Below are 17587 nucleotides of genomic sequence, written 5' to 3' on the forward strand. Positions count from 1 at the left end.
GTTTCGGGGTTCGATCCCCGGTTACATCATAGCAAAGGACGTTAAAATATGGTACTTGTTGTTACCCTGCCTGGACTACGGGACTAAGACAAGGACTTGCCGGCTTGGAGTCAGTATACTGTGTATGAGTGGGGTATTCATGTTAAACTGTGGCATAGTATGTATCTCAGTGGGCTAGCACTTTAACCCGGCATCAGTCCGGACTAGTACAAGCAGCCAAACACTCAAGTGCATGCAGGTCACTATATAAGTGCAATAATCTTGGACGCTACGTAGCTCTCTTATACAGTCAGTGATGGTTGCAGTTGGTGTTTTGTTGGTCCTTTCACCTGTCTAGAGGGGGGCACGGGTGGCCCAGTCGTCTAAGGCGCCGCGATTCGCTGCGTCCCTTAGGCACGCCAGAAACCTATGATTGTGGGTTCGAATCCCGGTTCGCCCCCATTATGTTTCTAGGTTTGTCAGCACCATACCCGTGCTCGTGGGTTTCACCGAAGTGGTAAACGTCATAGACCTGCATCACTTCGGGCTTTCCTCCCACATTAAGCTGACACGCCGTGATATGACTGGAATACTGTTAAAAGCGGCGTTAAACCAGACTCACTCACCTGTCCAGAGGACCACCAGCCGATTATTAACTGGTCGTTCTCTCAGGAGTGAGTGAGTGCCACTTGGCAGTGTGATAAGGGTCTACAGGGTATGCTTTATTTAAGAAACGGGATAAACTTTTTAATATGTTTTGAGTGTTATTACGTATTAATAAATGAGAACTTATCTTTTGTGTTGTTATTTCACCGCTGTTTTGGGACATACAACACTTAACGTATTGGTGATGCTAGAGCATATGGGAACAAAAGCTGAATTCGAGGCTTTCGTGAGGTTTTTTTTAACATTCGAACATTACCAAATCTAACTGTGGATCGATATTCCCAAAATCGTGTTGTTTCTCCAGGTCCAGGTGTGTCCGAATGCAAATCTGGATGCACCAGAATCGCTCGTTACACCGACAACATCATGAACATTATCATGATCACCATCAGCATCATTGACGATGACGCAACATTCGCTCCCAGCCATACCAGCTAATCCCCAGGCACCTGTAACTGACAACAACCCAACCCCCTTCCCTAAATCAGTCTCCATCCTCCGCGCATTGTCATTTTATCTACGATCGTCGTTGATGTATTATGTCAAGGGCCAGTGACATGTGACTAATCTCGTATACATGATAAGATTTCCTGCTCATTGTCCAACTCACAAGAAAGAAGTACTTGACACACGTAACATTGAGCAACAAGTCGCATTTAATCGGAGTCACTTGTAATTTTGTTTGAAAACAACAACAGCGTATTTTTCTTTCAGAAGAATACATGATTTCGGTGAAGCGAGACTGATGACGGACAGATTTGAATCGTTTTGTGAGATAATGATTTTATAAACATAATTCTATTTCTCATCAAGTTCCGAAGCAAACGTGGTAATCGTTGATAATTATTTTTCTCTTAGGACATCATGTGGCGAAGGTCGTGATGGTCTCGTGTTTCATGCTGGTCTCCTGTTTCATGCTGAGCTGTCGTACTGTGAGAAAAGCTATAACTTGACTACACTTATTTAATCTTTTACCGATATCCTATCCAACGAAATAACACGGGGAGGTCGGTACAAAACAAACAAACACAATTATGTTAACAAGTTAACAGTTTTGTACTGTATCTAACGTGAAGTTGTTTTGAGTCCATCGGTTTAGTGATAAAGACAATGCAGAATTTACAGAAATGTTTCATGTTTACAGTGCCATGTACATATTTACTTCTGTGAGAGGTTCCCTTCTCTTTGTAAGGTGTTTGCACTGCCCCGAGACTATATACAAAGTATTTTATAAACTGTCATTTTAAAAGATAACATTACCCTTTTGTTTAATTTTGTAGTTCTGTATTAGTCTTTAAAAACCTTTTTATAATTTCTGAATCTTTGTATTTTCCATATCTATCAGAAACGGAGCGGTCAGGAATATATATAGAGGAATATATATAGCATCCAAGAGATTACAGATCTGCGATAGGGATCCAAGAGATTACAGATCTGTGACAGGGATCCAGGTGATTACAGATCTGCGATAGGGATCCAAGAGATTACAGATCTGTGACAGAGATCCAAGAGATGTCAGATCTGTGACAGGGATCCAAGAGATTACAGATCTGCGACATGGATCCAAGAGATTACAGATCTGCGACAGGGATCCAAGAGATTACAGATCTGCGACAGGGACCCAAGAGATTACAGATCTGCGACAGGGATCCTAGAGATTACAGAGATTACAGATCTGTGACAGGGATCCAAGAGATTACAGATCTGCGACAGGGACCCAAGAGATTACAGATCTGCGACAGGCATCCTAGAAATTACAGATCTGTTACAGGGATCCAAGAGATTACAGATCTGCGACAGCCATCCAGGAGATAACAGATCTGCGACAGGGATCCAGGCGATTACAGATCTGTGACAGGATCCAGGCGATTACATATCTGTGACAGGGATCCAAGAGATTACATATCTGTGACAGGGATCCAAGAGATTACATATCTGTGACAGGGACCCAAGAGATTACATATCTGTGACAGGGATCCAAGAGATTACAGATCTGCGACAGCCATCCAGGAGATAACAGATCTGCGACAGGGATCCTAGAAATTACAGATCTGTGACAGGGATCCAAGAGATTACAGATCTGCGACAGCCATCCAGGAGATAACAGATCTGCGACAGGGATCCAGGCGATTACAGATCTGTGACAGGGATCCAAGAGATTACATATCTGTGACAGGGATCCAAGAGATTATATATCTGTGACAGGATCCAGGCGATTACAGATCTGTGACAGGATCCAGGCGATTACAGATCTGTGACAGGGATCCAAGAGATTACATATCTGTGACAGGGATCCAAGAGATTACATATCTGTGACAGGATCCAGGCGATTACAGATCTGTGACAGGGATCCAGGCAATTACAGATCTGTGACAGGGATCCAAGAGATTACAAATGTGTGACAGGGATCCAAGAGATTACATATCTGTGACAGGGATCTGAGAGATTACAGATCTGCGACAGCCATCCAGGAGATAACAGATCTGCGACAGGGATCCTAGAAATTACAGATCTGTGACAGGGATCCAAGAGATTACAGATCTGCGACAGCCATCCAGGAGATAACAGATCTGCGACAGGGATCCTAGAAATTACATATATGTGACAGGGATCCAAGAGATTACAGATCTGCGACAGCCATCCAGGAGATAACAGATCTGCGACAGGGATCCAGGCGATTACAGATCTGTGACAGGATCCAGGCGATTACATATCTGTGACAGGGATCCAGGCGATTACAGATCTGTGACAGGGATCCAAGAGATTACATATCTGTGACAGGATCCAGGCGATTACAGATCTGTGACAGGATCCAGGCGATTACAGATCTGTGACAGGGATGTAGGCGATTACAGATCTGTGACAGGGATCCAAGAGATTACAGATCTGTGACAGGGATCCAGGCGATTACAGATCTGTGACAGGGATCCAAGAGATTACAGATCTGTGACAGGGATGTAGGCAATTACAGATCTGTGACAGGGATCCAGGCGATTACAGATCTGTGACAGGGATGTAGGCAATTACAGATCTGTGACAGGGATCCAAGAGATTACAGATCTGTGACAGGGATCCAGGTGATTATAGATCTGTGACAGGGATCCAGGCGATTACAGATCTGTGACAGGGATCCAGGCGATTACAGATCTGTGACAGGGATGTAGGCAATTACAGATCTGTGACAGGGATCCAAGAGATTACAGATCTGTGACAGGGATCCAGGTGATTATAGATCTGTGACAGGGATCCAGGCGATTACATATCTGTGACAGGGATGTAGGCGATTACAGATCTGTGACAGGGATCCAGGCGATTACAAATCTGCAAAAGGGATCCAAGAGATTACATATCTGTGACAGGGATCCAGGAGATTACAGATCTGTGACAGGGATCCAAGAGATTACAAATGTGTGACAGGGATCCAAGAGATTACATATCTGTGACAGGGATCCAGGCGATTAAGATCTGTGACAGGGATCCAGGAGATTACGATCTGTGACAGGGATCTACGCGATTACAAATCTGTGACAGGGATCCAAGAGATTACAAATCTGTGACAGGGATCCAAGAGATTACAGATCTGTGACAGGGATCAAGCGATTAAGATCTGTGACAGGGATCCAGGCGATTACAGATCTACATCTTATTTGACAGTATTCCCCTAGTAGGTTGATGTTCTTACCACTAATACACATTCCAGTTCTTACTCCTAGTTTATTTGACAGTATTCCCACCAGTAGCTTGATGTTCTTACCCCCAATACACCGAGTACATTCCAGTTTTCACTCCTAGTTTATTTGAAAGTATTCCCCCTCATACCATTTCATTCTTAATGAATTTCATATCCAGAAGAACACAAGAACACAATTATTGTATGAAATATTTAATGGTATAGGTGCGTAGTAAAATATAAGTCACTGGATAAAGACATGTAAACTGGTAAAATGATACCCATCACGAAAAGGATAAAATACAAATTAAAGCTTAACAACTTCAGCAGCACAATATTAACAATTCAAGTTACCATGGTTGCTGATAAATAACAGTGAAATTAAGCTTTAAGCAAATCATGACAGGAAAGAAAATCACACAAACATATTTACAAAAAAGTCATGGTTGTTGTTAAAAAAACAAGGTTTTCTTGGAAACTTCTGATGAATACTCTCCATTACATTCCACAGAACCAATGTAAGAGTTAGTACCGGTAAAACAAATCAAACTGTCACCAGTAGTGAGAACATACATCATGGACATATAAGGAAATCAGGTCAAAAATGCTGTACATGAAAATATTCCTTATTCCCATGCATGCATACAATGTTGACTAGAAAACCTAAAACAATCATGTGATTCAAACACATAAATAAATATATAGATGTCTTGAAGTAATAAGTCTAGCAAACCAAACAAAATACTCTGCAAAACAACAAACTCTCAAACAACGTTTTCATTTTCGAAACAGTGCTATCAGAACAGCAATCTCTGAACAGCAATCTCTGAACAGCATAATCTGAACAGCAATCTCTAAACAGTAATATCTGAACAGCAATCTCTGAACCACATTATCTGAACAGCAGTCTCTGAACAGCATTATCTGAACAGCAATCTCTGAACAGTATTACCTGGTCAGCAATCTCTGAACAGCATTATCTGAACAGTATTATCTGGACAGCAATCTCTGAAGAGCAATATCTGATCAGTCTTATCTGGACAGCAATCTCTGGACAGCATTATCTGTACAGTATTATCTGAACAGCACTATTTGAACAGTATTATCTGAAAGGCGTTATCTGAACAGCATTATCTGAACAGCATTATTTTAACAGCATTATCTGAACAGCATTGTCTGAACAGCATTGTCTGAACAGCATTATCTGAACAGCATTATCTGAACAGCAATGTCAGAACAGTATTATCTGAACAGTGCTATCAACACAGCATTATCTCACCAACGCTAACTTAATAGTTCAGAGCAAACAGGGAAGACAGATGTTAGGGAAACTTGGGTAAAGCTATCAATAAATACTGCAGGTAAATGAGCAGGAATGTCATTCAATCATGTATTTACACTGTGAGTAATGAAAATGGAGTACAGACCATCTTGTGCTGATATTCACCTCTACAATGACTATACCAACACAATGCAATTCTCCATGACACAATAACATGGGACCTTGTTTATCTGGATCCTGGTAATCTTGGCGCTGTCTTCATTCACCTGATGATTCAAGGTGGGAAAACAATCTATTCAATACTAAAAACTTGTTTCGTTTTTGTTCGTTTGTTTGTTGTTTAACGCCGCACTCAGCAATATTCCAGCTATATGACGGCGGTCTGGAAATAATCGAGTCTGGACCAGACAATCCAGTGATTGACATCATGATCATTGATTGCAGTTGTGATACACTGACATGCACCAACCAAGTCAGCAAGCCTGACCACCCGATCCCGTTAGTCACCTTTTACGAAAAACATAGTCGCCTTTTATGGCAAGTATGGGTTGCTGAAGACCTATTCTACCCCGGATCTCACAGGGCCATAAGATCTGTGAAATTAACAAGCTTTCTCAGGAGTAGTGTTATAATTTACACAAAGTGTGCATACTGGTTTTTATTTCAATAACTCCATAAATGCAAAAATCTCCCAGTTTGCTATTTAATCATTAAAACACCAAAAAAAATGTAGCCAACAGAACAAAATTAGGGACTGTGTGCAGCGCAATAATGAAACATCATTCAACTAATTGGCATGGCCTAATTTCTTTTCGGCTTATGGAAACATTAACTGAACAAAACTTGCTTGGTTAGTCAATCATATGCCACAGATTCACTTGCAATGTATATTCATTGTCCTGTGACATTCTGTGACGTTCTGTGACGTTCTGTGACATTCTGTGACATTCTGTGACGTTCTGTGACATTCTGTGACATTCTGTGACGTTCTGTGACGTTCTGTGATGTTCTGTGGTGGCTCTATGGCATGTCCTGATAATGTACTTCACCACATACACGTAATATACAGCATCCCTCAAGACTCACCCAGACACCTGAGCCATGCTTCCTCTGTGGTATGAAACTCCTGATGAGGTGTGCACTTCTCATCAGATTTCAGTGATAGTTTCATATCCGACACCCACACAAAAGTCACAAATCCTTTTCCATCTTTTTCTTGTGTCAAGTGTCTCCCACACCTGGAAGTGTTTGTTTAAACCCGTGTTCGTTATCACGGTACATACAGGGCTATCTCAGGACTTCTAGCTCAATGATGCTTCCACAACTACCTCAAACCTTCTTACCGAAGCAGTGTACAAAACCCCTTTTCATAAATAGACGTTCTGATCTATATTGTCTTAAATGTCAGGAATAGGTCTACTAAGGCCACACTTTTTATATCCTGCTTAAATTCCTGGACAGTAGGTGGAAAATAAACTATAATTAAAAAATAACATTTCAAATTTTTTTGTAATAATTTTAAAAATTATTGGAATATGCTGCCATATATGCAGTGTTAATCATATAGCCATGGTTACCTAATGTATTAATTACACTTAACATGACAAATACGAATTATCTACATTTCTGACAATATTATTTGCAAATGTTGAGCTGGGTTTGATATTGATCGTAACACTTTGTGTGATGTAGAATGTACTATGACTGATACAGAGAATAACTGTAATATTACAATTATCATGAGTATATATATAACATCATCAAAGAATGGATAGGTAATTACAGTATCGCAGTGGATTCCACGAGAACTCAAGAAGAATATACCAGGACCGATACAGAGAGTACCATATTCAACGTAATAAACGCCCAGGGTGCTCTAAAAAATTTGAAACAGGGGGCTCTTATTAGAATATTATTTTGGTGAAAAAAAAACAGAGTTGAAAGATAAATTTCGTGGTTTATGCTGACAGCCTGAAATGTTTACGTACGAGATATATTTTTCCAGAATTTAATTGCCCATAATTAAGGGTGGATATAACAAACAAGTGCGTATTATACGCGAATAAATAAGTCTTGTGTACATAATTCTTGTGGTGCTAATTGGGATTGTTCACTAGCCAATATATTAGCAAATATCGCCATGGGCGCTTATTAGAATGGGGCGCTTATTACATTGAATATGGTAATTGTAATATTCCAATTATAATGAGTATATATTTATATAAGATCATCAAAGCATGGACTGTACAGTACCGTAGTGGACTCCATGAGTATTCTAGTGTTGGTGGAGTCCATACAATGTATTGTTATTATTAGATGATTATACAGCCTGCAAATGACTAGAGCATGCAAACGTAATACTGAAAAAAATATTCCGTTTGTGAAAGGAAAAACTAGACAAACATCTAGTCTCTGTAATGAACTTACAGAAAAAAACAGTTGTTAAATTATCTTACCAAAATATAGTAAAAAGGAGCCCAGAGGCTCTTCATTTTCAAATACTGCAGTAATCTAGACTTGCCACTATTATAGACTTGCATGGTCTATTTTGTATATATTTGTTTCAGGGGCTGTATGACACAGAGCTCCAGATAAATATTTGAGCAATTGAGTTTTTACTCAAAGGTTTCTCTTCTAATTGGGTTATTACATTTTTCATTGGGTAACCAATATTTTTTTACTCATCTATTCATCACTCTATTGGGTTTTTCTCAAAATGAGTAAGCATTTTGAGATTACAAAAACAATGTGAAATAATGTTTTAGATCTATAAAACTTTTCTTAATACAGGCTTGACTCAGAAAGTAAATTAGCTCGTAATTTTGTTTCGGAAATTAGTTCCGTTGTACGCATACTGAAAAGGATTCATTGGGTATGTACAAGAGCTGTTTTCAAACAATTGAGTTTTCCATTTAATGCATGCGTTTCTGTACACAAATTAATCGAAAGTAATTGGGTTCTGAATAGTTTTGGGGGGTATTTTACGCAAATACACAGCTTATCTGTAGCTCTGATAACAGACTAAGGAAAAACATAAAATGGTTGACATGAAACAATGTGACAATTGACACCTACTTTTAACACGCAGCACGTAGATTCCTAATTTCAACATCTTCCTTATTCATGTGACTAATTCATTTTATTCTTTCATTGTTATCATAACCCATACACCCATACTTCATAAATTAAAATTAAAACAATCACAATTATCAATATCATAAAATTTGTCCTCTTATCAAAATATCTGGCTAAGTATGAATAGTACTTATGAAATAAGCTGCCAATCATCCTAAGCCCCGCCCTTCCTGAGATAGCCCCGGCCCGTCACATGTGACAATGTTCGGGCTGTACTGTAGTGTTGATGGCTGCACACTCCTCTTCACGCTCTTGATCTTTTATTGTCATCATCTGCAGTTGGTTCAGTTTTCTGTATCGTTCTACCATATGCTGTTGAACATAGCCGAACACCCAGTAGCCCACACCAGACCCTGTGGATAACACAAATATAGTCATCTTTAACATAGCCGAACAACAAGTAGCCTACACCAGATCCTGTGGATAACACAATATAGTCATCTTTAACATAGCCGAACAACAAGTAGCCTACACCAGATCCTGTGGATAACACAATATAGTCATCTTTAACATAGCCGAACAACAAGTAGCCTACACCAGATCCTGTGGATAACACAATATAGTCATCTAAACATAGACGAACACCCAGTAGCCCACACTGTATGACAAGCATGGGTTGGTAGGGGTGTATTCTAACCCCACAGGGACTGCTTGACTACTGGTACACTCACCGAGTGTGATGGTGATCCACACATTTATGACCAGCATGGGTTGGTAGGGGTGTATTCTAACCCCACAGGGACTGCTTGACTACTGGTACACTCACCGAGTGTGATGGCGATCCACACATTTATGACCAGCATGGGTTGGTAGGGGTGTATTCTAACCCCACAAGGGCGACTTGACTACTGGTAAACTCACCGACCTTGATGGCGATCCCGACCCACACACTGTACTACTGGCAGACTCACCGAGCGTGATGGCGATCCCGACCCACACACAGTACTACTGGTAGACTCACCGAGCGTGATGGCGATCCCGACCCACACACTGTACTACTGGCAGACTCACCGAGCGTGATGGCGATCCCGACCCACACACTGTACTACTGGTAGACTCACTGAGCGTGATGGCGATCCCGACCCACACACTGTACTACTGGTAGACTCACCGAGCGTGATGGCGATCCCGACCCACACACTGTACTACTGGTAGACTCACCGAGCGTGATAGCGATCCCGACCCACACACTGTACTACTGGTAGACTCACCGAGCGTGATGGCGATCCCGACCCACACACTGTACTACTGGTAGACTCACCGAGCGTGATGGCGATCCCGACCCACACACTGTACTACTGGTAGACTCACCGAGTGTGATGGCGATCCCGACCCACACACTGTACTACTGGTAGACTCACCGAGCGTGATGGCGATCCCGACCCACACACTGTACTACTGGTAGACTCACTGAGTGTGATGGTGATCCCGACCCACACACTGTACTACTGGTAGACTCACCGAGCGTGATGGTGATCCCGACCCACACACTGTACTACTGGTAGACTCACCGAGCGTGATGGCGATCCCGACCCACACACTGTACTACTGGTAGACTCACCGAGCGTGATGGCGATCCCGACCCACACACTGTACTACTGGTAGACTCACCGAGTGTGATGGCGATCCCGACCCACACACTGTACTACTGGTAGACTCACCGAGTGTGATGGCGATCCTGACCCACACACTGTACTACTGGTAGACTCATCGAGCGTGATGGCGATCCCGACCCACACACTACTACTGACAGACTCACCGAGTGTGATGGCGATCCCGACCCACACACTACTACTGACAGACTCACCGAGTGTGATGGCGATCCCGACCCACACACTGTACTACTGGCAGACTCACCGAGTGTGATGGCGATCCCGACCCACACACTACTACTGACAGACTCACCGAGTGTGATGGTGATCCCGACCCACACACTGTACTACTGGCAGACTCACCGAGTGTGATGGTGATCCCGACCCACACAGTGTACTACTGACAGACTCACCGAGTGTGATGGTGATCCCGACCCACACACTGTACTACTGGCAGACTCACCGAGCGTGATGGCAATCCCGACCCACACACTGTACTACTGGTAGACTCACCGAGCGTGATGGCGATCCTGACCCACACACTGTACTACTGGTAGACTCACTGAGCGTGATGGCAATCCCGACCCACACACTGTACTACTGGTAGACTCACCGAACGTGATCGTGATCCCGACCCACACACTGTACTACTGGAGACTCACCGAGCGTGATCGTGATCTCGACCTACACACTGTACTACTGGAGACTCACCGAGCGTGATAGCGATCCCGACCCACACACTGTACGACATGAAGGCCAGCATAATGAGGTAGGCGATGATCATGTTGAACATGTGGGACATGCAGCCCAGAAAATGGTACTTCATTCTGAAATATAATCATCATCATCATCAAAAGCATTTATCATGACTCTTATTTCCTCAAATTCTTAATCTGAAATCAGTTCTAAGCATCAAAATACCAATCACGACAGTGAGTGAGTGAGTGAATTGAGGTTAATGCTGCTTTGAACAGCATTTCAGTTATATCATAGTATGTCATCTCAATGTGGGAAGAAAGGTTCAAGCCGCAGAGGTCTACAAGCAGATATGGCTACTGATCCCGCTTGGCTAGGCCTCGTGCCCTCGCAAAATTGCGTCGAAATTTATATCTCCAAAGTTGCCCAAACTCATAGAATGCCTTAGCTTCGTCACAGTTAAACACTGATTTTCAGTATATTAGACTGTTCTTTTGATAATGAAAGCAATTATCTCTGTAGTTTATCCAGATTACCGATGGTTAATTCTGACTCAATCGCCGAATGACGAGGGCGACGCCATGTTTGTTAATAAACAGTGAAAGTAGTCCCTACTTGACCTTTGATATTTGCATCTCTATCCGCATATGACCCCAACGGATATCGTTTTTAACCGTTGGCTTTATCCTGCTGAGAAACCTACCCATTATACGATAAAGACTTTTACCACTTTGATGAAACCCATTGACAAAACCAGAAACACAATTGGAGCAAACCATGATTTGAACCCATGATCATAGATTTCTTAGGTACCTAAGGGACATAACTCTGCACAACACATTGCAGCACCTGAGCTACCCATACCCCCACCCATCACTAGAAAGTATACATTTAGACGATGTAACCATGGTATATACTTTATCACATAAAGAGCTGATGTAGCATAGTGAGTGAGATTGTTTTAGACCCGTGAAGATATGAGGTAGAATAGGTCTTCAGCAACCCATGCTTGTCGTAAAAGGCGACTATGCTTGTCGTAAAAGGCGACTAATGTGATCGGGTGGTCAGGCTCACTGACTTGGTTGATGCATGTCATTGATCCTAATTGCGTGGATTGATGCTCATGATATTAATCACTGGATCGTCTGGTCCAGACTTGATTATTTACAGACCGCCGTCATAGAGCTGGAATATTGCTGAGTGCGCCGTTAAACAACAAACCAAACCAAAAAAACACCATAAACAACAGGCTTGTGCTAACTTCTAACTCTGGACTAAGAGTAAGAGTTTTATAGAAGACTCACCTTCTCCTCCTGATCTGGCCAATGTCAGCAGGGAACATCAGCGAGGACAACAAGCCCTCCTTGTCTTCAGCCGAGCTGTCCGTCTGACTGTATGTCAGCGGATCCTGCTTCACTTTCAGCTCGAAGAAAATCTTCACCAGCTTGACTCCCTCGAAAAGTGCCATGATGAGGAACATCAGTAGACACAGCACCACGAAGCCTGGAGACCAACACAGTGTGAGGTTAGCATTGCTCTCTACAACATCTACATTGTACTGTGTCTACCAAGTCTATCTTTTACACAATATCTACTTCTATCTTTTACACAATATCTACGTCTACCTTTTACACAATAGCTGCGTCTATCTTTTAAACAATAGCTGCGTCTATCTTTTACACAAAATCTACGTCTACCTTTTACACAATAGCTACGTCTACCTTTTACACAATATCTACGTCTACCTTTTACACAATAGCTGCATCTATCTTTTACACAATATCTACATCTACCTTTTACACAATATCTACGTCTATCTTTTACACAATATCTACCTCTACATTGTACACAATATCTACGTCTATCTTTTACACAGTATCTACGTCTATCTTTTACACAATATCTACGTCTACATTGTACACAATATCTACATCTATCTTTTACACAATATCTACCACATCTACATTTCACACAATATCTACCATGTCTACCTTTTACACACGATATCTACCACATCTACTTTTTACACAATATCTACATCTATCTTTTACACAATATCTACCACATCTACATTTCACACAATATCTACCATGTCTACCTTTTACACACAATATCTACCACATCTACTTTTTACACAATATCTATGTCTATCTTTTATACAATATCTACGCCTACATTTTACACAATATCTACGTCTATCTTTTACACAATATCTACATCTACCTTTTACACAATATCTACGTCTATCTTTTACACAATATTTACGTCTATCTTTTATACAATATCTACGTCTACATTGTACACAATATCTACGTCTATCTTTTACACAATATCTACGTCTACCTTTAACACAATATCTACGTCTACCTTTTACACAATATCTACATCGATCTTTTACACAATATCTACGTCTATCTTTTATACAATATCTACGTCTACATTGTACACAATATCTACGTCTATCTTTTACCCAATATCTACCATATCTACATTTCACACAATATCTACCACGTCTACCTTTTACATAATATCTACGTCTATCTTTTACACAATATCTACATTGTCTAGCATGTACACAATGTCTACCATATCTCCCTTGTTTATTTGTTTATGTCTACCTTTTCAACCACGTCTACCAAACATACCTTGTCCAAAATCTACCATGTTTATAACATCTATCACCTTGACATAGGACTTGAATCCATCTAAACCTGACCGATGCCTGAGTACTTTAGTACCCAGGGCTTCAGAAAGCTGCGTATTTGCGTAAAATGTCCCCCCAAAATATTCAAAACCAAATTACTTTCAATAAACTTGCATACAGGAACGCATGTCATAAATGAAAAACTCAAATTATAAAAACAGCATGTGTAAATACCCAATGAAGCTTTTTCAGCATGCGTACAACGGAGCTAGTTTCAGAAACCCAATTACGAGCTAATTTACTTTCCGAGTCAAGCCTATATTTAGAACCATTGTATACATCTAAAACATGTTTTTATTTCTTTCAAATCTCAAAATGTTTATTCATTTTGGGAAAAAACCCAAAGAGTGAGGAATAGACGAGTGAAAAAATATTGATTACCCAATGAAAAATGTAATAACCCAATTGAAATAGAAACTGTCAAGTAAAAACTCAATTGCTCAAAAAGTTATCTGGAGCTCTGAATACCCATCAGAGCCCAACAGATGACACAGCTAAATATTCCAGCCATATGATGGTGGTCTGTAAAATAATCGAGTCTGGACCAGACAATCCAGTGATTGACATCATGAGCATCGATCCGTGCAATTGGGATCGATGACATATATCAACCAAGTCTATCCTGTTAGTCGCCTTTTACGACAAGCATAGTCACCTTTAACGGCAAGCATGGGTTGCTGAAGACCTATTCTACCCCGGATCTTCACGGGTCGACAATATTTTGATTATCATTGGTTACAGCTTAAGGCTGCATCAGCAATCTTCCAGCTATTCGCAACACTGCATAAAATGAAATAAGAAAAGTATTGGCTTGACTTTCTAGTGATGGTAAATGAACTTTGAGTACATTTATTTATTTCAAACTAGGCCATAATAGCCTATCATGGATTTCTCCCATTTTTGGAGAAAATATGACCATCAAAAATACTAAATACAATTAATATCCGTAACAAATGAAGGTTGCGAGATCAGAGATACTGAAATGTCACCGGATTAAAATAAAAATATTTGACTAATGAATTTCAATTTTGGTTTATTTTATAATACCCGCAGAATCAAACTTCTGGAAAAATAAACTGTTGCATATTTAAGTTGTGAATTTTGAAACAGAATAGTATTAGAAACTTTTGGGGCTAGCTAGCTAGCCCACCTGGCTAGCAATAGTTGGAGACTATATCACACACTGCATTTGAGGAACAAATAATGCTGACATCCCAAATACCTTTGTACCGGTACTTATGAAACAAGGTGACTGATCTTAACAGTCACGAAGAGTTTCATCAGCTATTTTTTCATGAGCATGGAAAGACTTATTACTTACTTTTTATTTCCTGACTAACAATGACTAAGGGAATATATTAAAGAACTGAGAAAAAACATGTATACTCTACATGAAGTAAGACAAGTTCTATGGATGAACAACTTCTTTATTATTGTTCATCCATAGTGTCATGTACACATTTCTATACAAAATTACATGATAGTTTCTTAAAGAACTTCATCCATCATGGGTCTTAAAATAAACAAAATTCAGATTTTGTTGGGTACAGGGTATTCATGGTCAAGTAAGGTCATACACTTATTATTTTGCAATTCATCGTTCTCATTTGGAGTCAAACTGACTGTAGTGTCTACTGATTGGACAACACAACTATATCCAGCAAATTGGGAAAAAAAATACTTTAAAATTTGAACTTGCCTCATAATTTGGTTAAATTCAAAAGTATTTTTACATTGTATTCACAAACCCCTAATCAAAATGGCCACATGAAAAGGTCAAAATGGCCACCTCCTAAACTTAAAATTAAACATGTTGTTTGTTTCATATTTTTATTCATTTCATAACCAGTATCTTAAACGGTAGTTTAGGCATCAGCATCAAATAGCACGTCTTTTGAGCAGCACTAACAGAGTTCCATTTTATATTTCATATTAGTCTTCACTGTGACAAGGGCCATTCAGATCTGCACAAATGGGTAGAAATTCATCTGGACATAGATTTCCTTAGAGATGCCAGGGTGTGCTTGTGCACTAGTCTCACTTGGAGAGGCTTCCTTGACCAGGGTTGGCACAAGCTGGAACTTTCCCACAAATTGATTATTGCTGCACTGACTTGTAAAAACACTCAATTAGAAATAACTAAATGATCAATCAACTTTCCATGCCAAGCTTACTTACATGTAAAAACACTCAATTAGAAGTAACTAAATGATCAATCAACTTTCCATGCCAAGCTTACTTACCATTTGCTTACATGTAAAAACACTAATTAGAAATAACTACATGATCAATCAACTTTCGACGCCAAGCTTAACGAGCTTATTTACATGTAAAAACACTCAGTTACGACAGTTTGGCTACACTGTTCACACCTAGCAAGCATGGTGAGTGGCAAGTGATGCAAGTCATAAGCTCCACCCCTTGACCATACCCATCACTCTGACACTGAATCATATCATTCGTTTATAACGAACACACTTATAATGAACTGACTGATATAACAAACTTATTTTTTAGTCCCGGACATTTGTTGTATATATGCTATATATGCTTATAATGAACTACGGTTATTACAAACAAAAATTGGAGGTCGATTGAGTTTGTTCAACCATAGTTTACTGTATGTGTTTCAAAAACTTAGTAAAGACAAACACACACAGCTTTCACTAATGATCCAAGGTCAGTCAGCACAGTATCAAAGTTTACTTAAATTGGATTAAGGAAATTAATAGAACAAACAAATATAAATTATAACACTATTTATCATGTGGCCATTTTAACTTTTTAGTGTGGCCATTTTGACTAGGGTTTGTGACCTTTTTAATTTTTTGGTGTGGCTGTTTTCAATAGGGTGAATGTGGCCCTTTTGACCTGTTCCCTATAAACATGGGAAATGTTTAATTCATATTTGAGACTTTTTACTGACATTTCTTGCAGGCCAATGGCTCTTGAGCCAGTCCAGACACAAGCTAGATAACATAAATAGATAGACTTATATTAAGTAATAACAACATAAAAAAGATCTTATGTTGTCAACACTTATATCAAATACTTCATACTTGAGCCATGCAAATAAAATAAAAGTAAATCAACATGGCAACTAGGTAATAATTAAGTCATAATATTATTCCTAAAATTACTCACCTTTTGCTCCTGATATGTTAAGATTCTTGAACAAGAAGTTTTGCAGCTCCGTGGTCGTGAAGAAGTATGTCTGTGTATTGTAATGTAAAGACACAGAAACTCAGACACAGACAGATTGCATGATGATGAACATACTGGATATCTATTAGTCAGTGGTTAAAAATTTTACAAGCAAAATTCGGCTATATTAATATAGTTTTAAATATAGACACAGGGTCGGGTCAGTTGACAGTCCTATCACGCAATTCAAAACCATTTTATTTGTCGACTATCAAAGTAACATTTTTAGGTGTACTCATCAATCAAACGAATTATTACTCTAATAACCACCTGACATGTCATATCTCGGACACTGACGTCTAGACATAGACCGGAAACACACTGGACTACATAAAATGGGTATCAATATAGTCCTTTAGTATATCACGTATCGATACTGGATTATTAGTATCGTTATATTTTAATCAATAACACCACATGTACTTACGGGCATATTCATAATGGTCTTGTTATAATCCGGCTTAGCTTCAAATGGATCTAAATAAAATGGCACATGTCAGGCCATTAGGACGAAAAGAGACGAGATAAACAATATATCTTAACCACGACAGTCTAACGGGAAATGTTTAGATAAAATGTCAGCCATTTTCAGATCATGTGACTGATTGACTGATCAGGTGCCCGACCTTAAGGTTGTATGTAAACATGCACGTGATTGG

At 39.9% G+C, this 17587-nt stretch overlaps 1 protein-coding gene across 1 annotated transcript; it reads right to left on the bottom strand.

The window, feature by feature from the left end:
- Nucleotides 1–8759: 8759 nt before the first annotated feature.
- Nucleotides 8760–17524, bottom strand: LOC139459702 (protein SLC31A2-like). Its single transcript, XM_071241338.1, has 5 exons — nt 17356–17524; nt 16869–16938; nt 12325–12523; nt 11036–11151; nt 8760–9085 (listed from the first exon to the last, which is right to left on the bottom strand). Exons 1-5 carry the CDS (start codon nt 17365–17367, stop codon nt 8922–8924), a joined length of 561 nt encoding a protein of 186 aa, XP_071097439.1. The 5' UTR covers nt 17368–17524; the 3' UTR covers nt 8760–8921.
- Between the last annotated feature and the right edge of the window lie 63 nt (nt 17525–17587).

The sequence above is a fragment of the Haliotis cracherodii genome, unplaced genomic scaffold, assembly GCF_022045235.1.
Source record: "Haliotis cracherodii isolate W230 unplaced genomic scaffold, xgHalCrac1.p SCAF_13, whole genome shotgun sequence".
Classification (NCBI taxonomy): Eukaryota; Metazoa; Mollusca; class Gastropoda; order Lepetellida; family Haliotidae; genus Haliotis; species Haliotis cracherodii.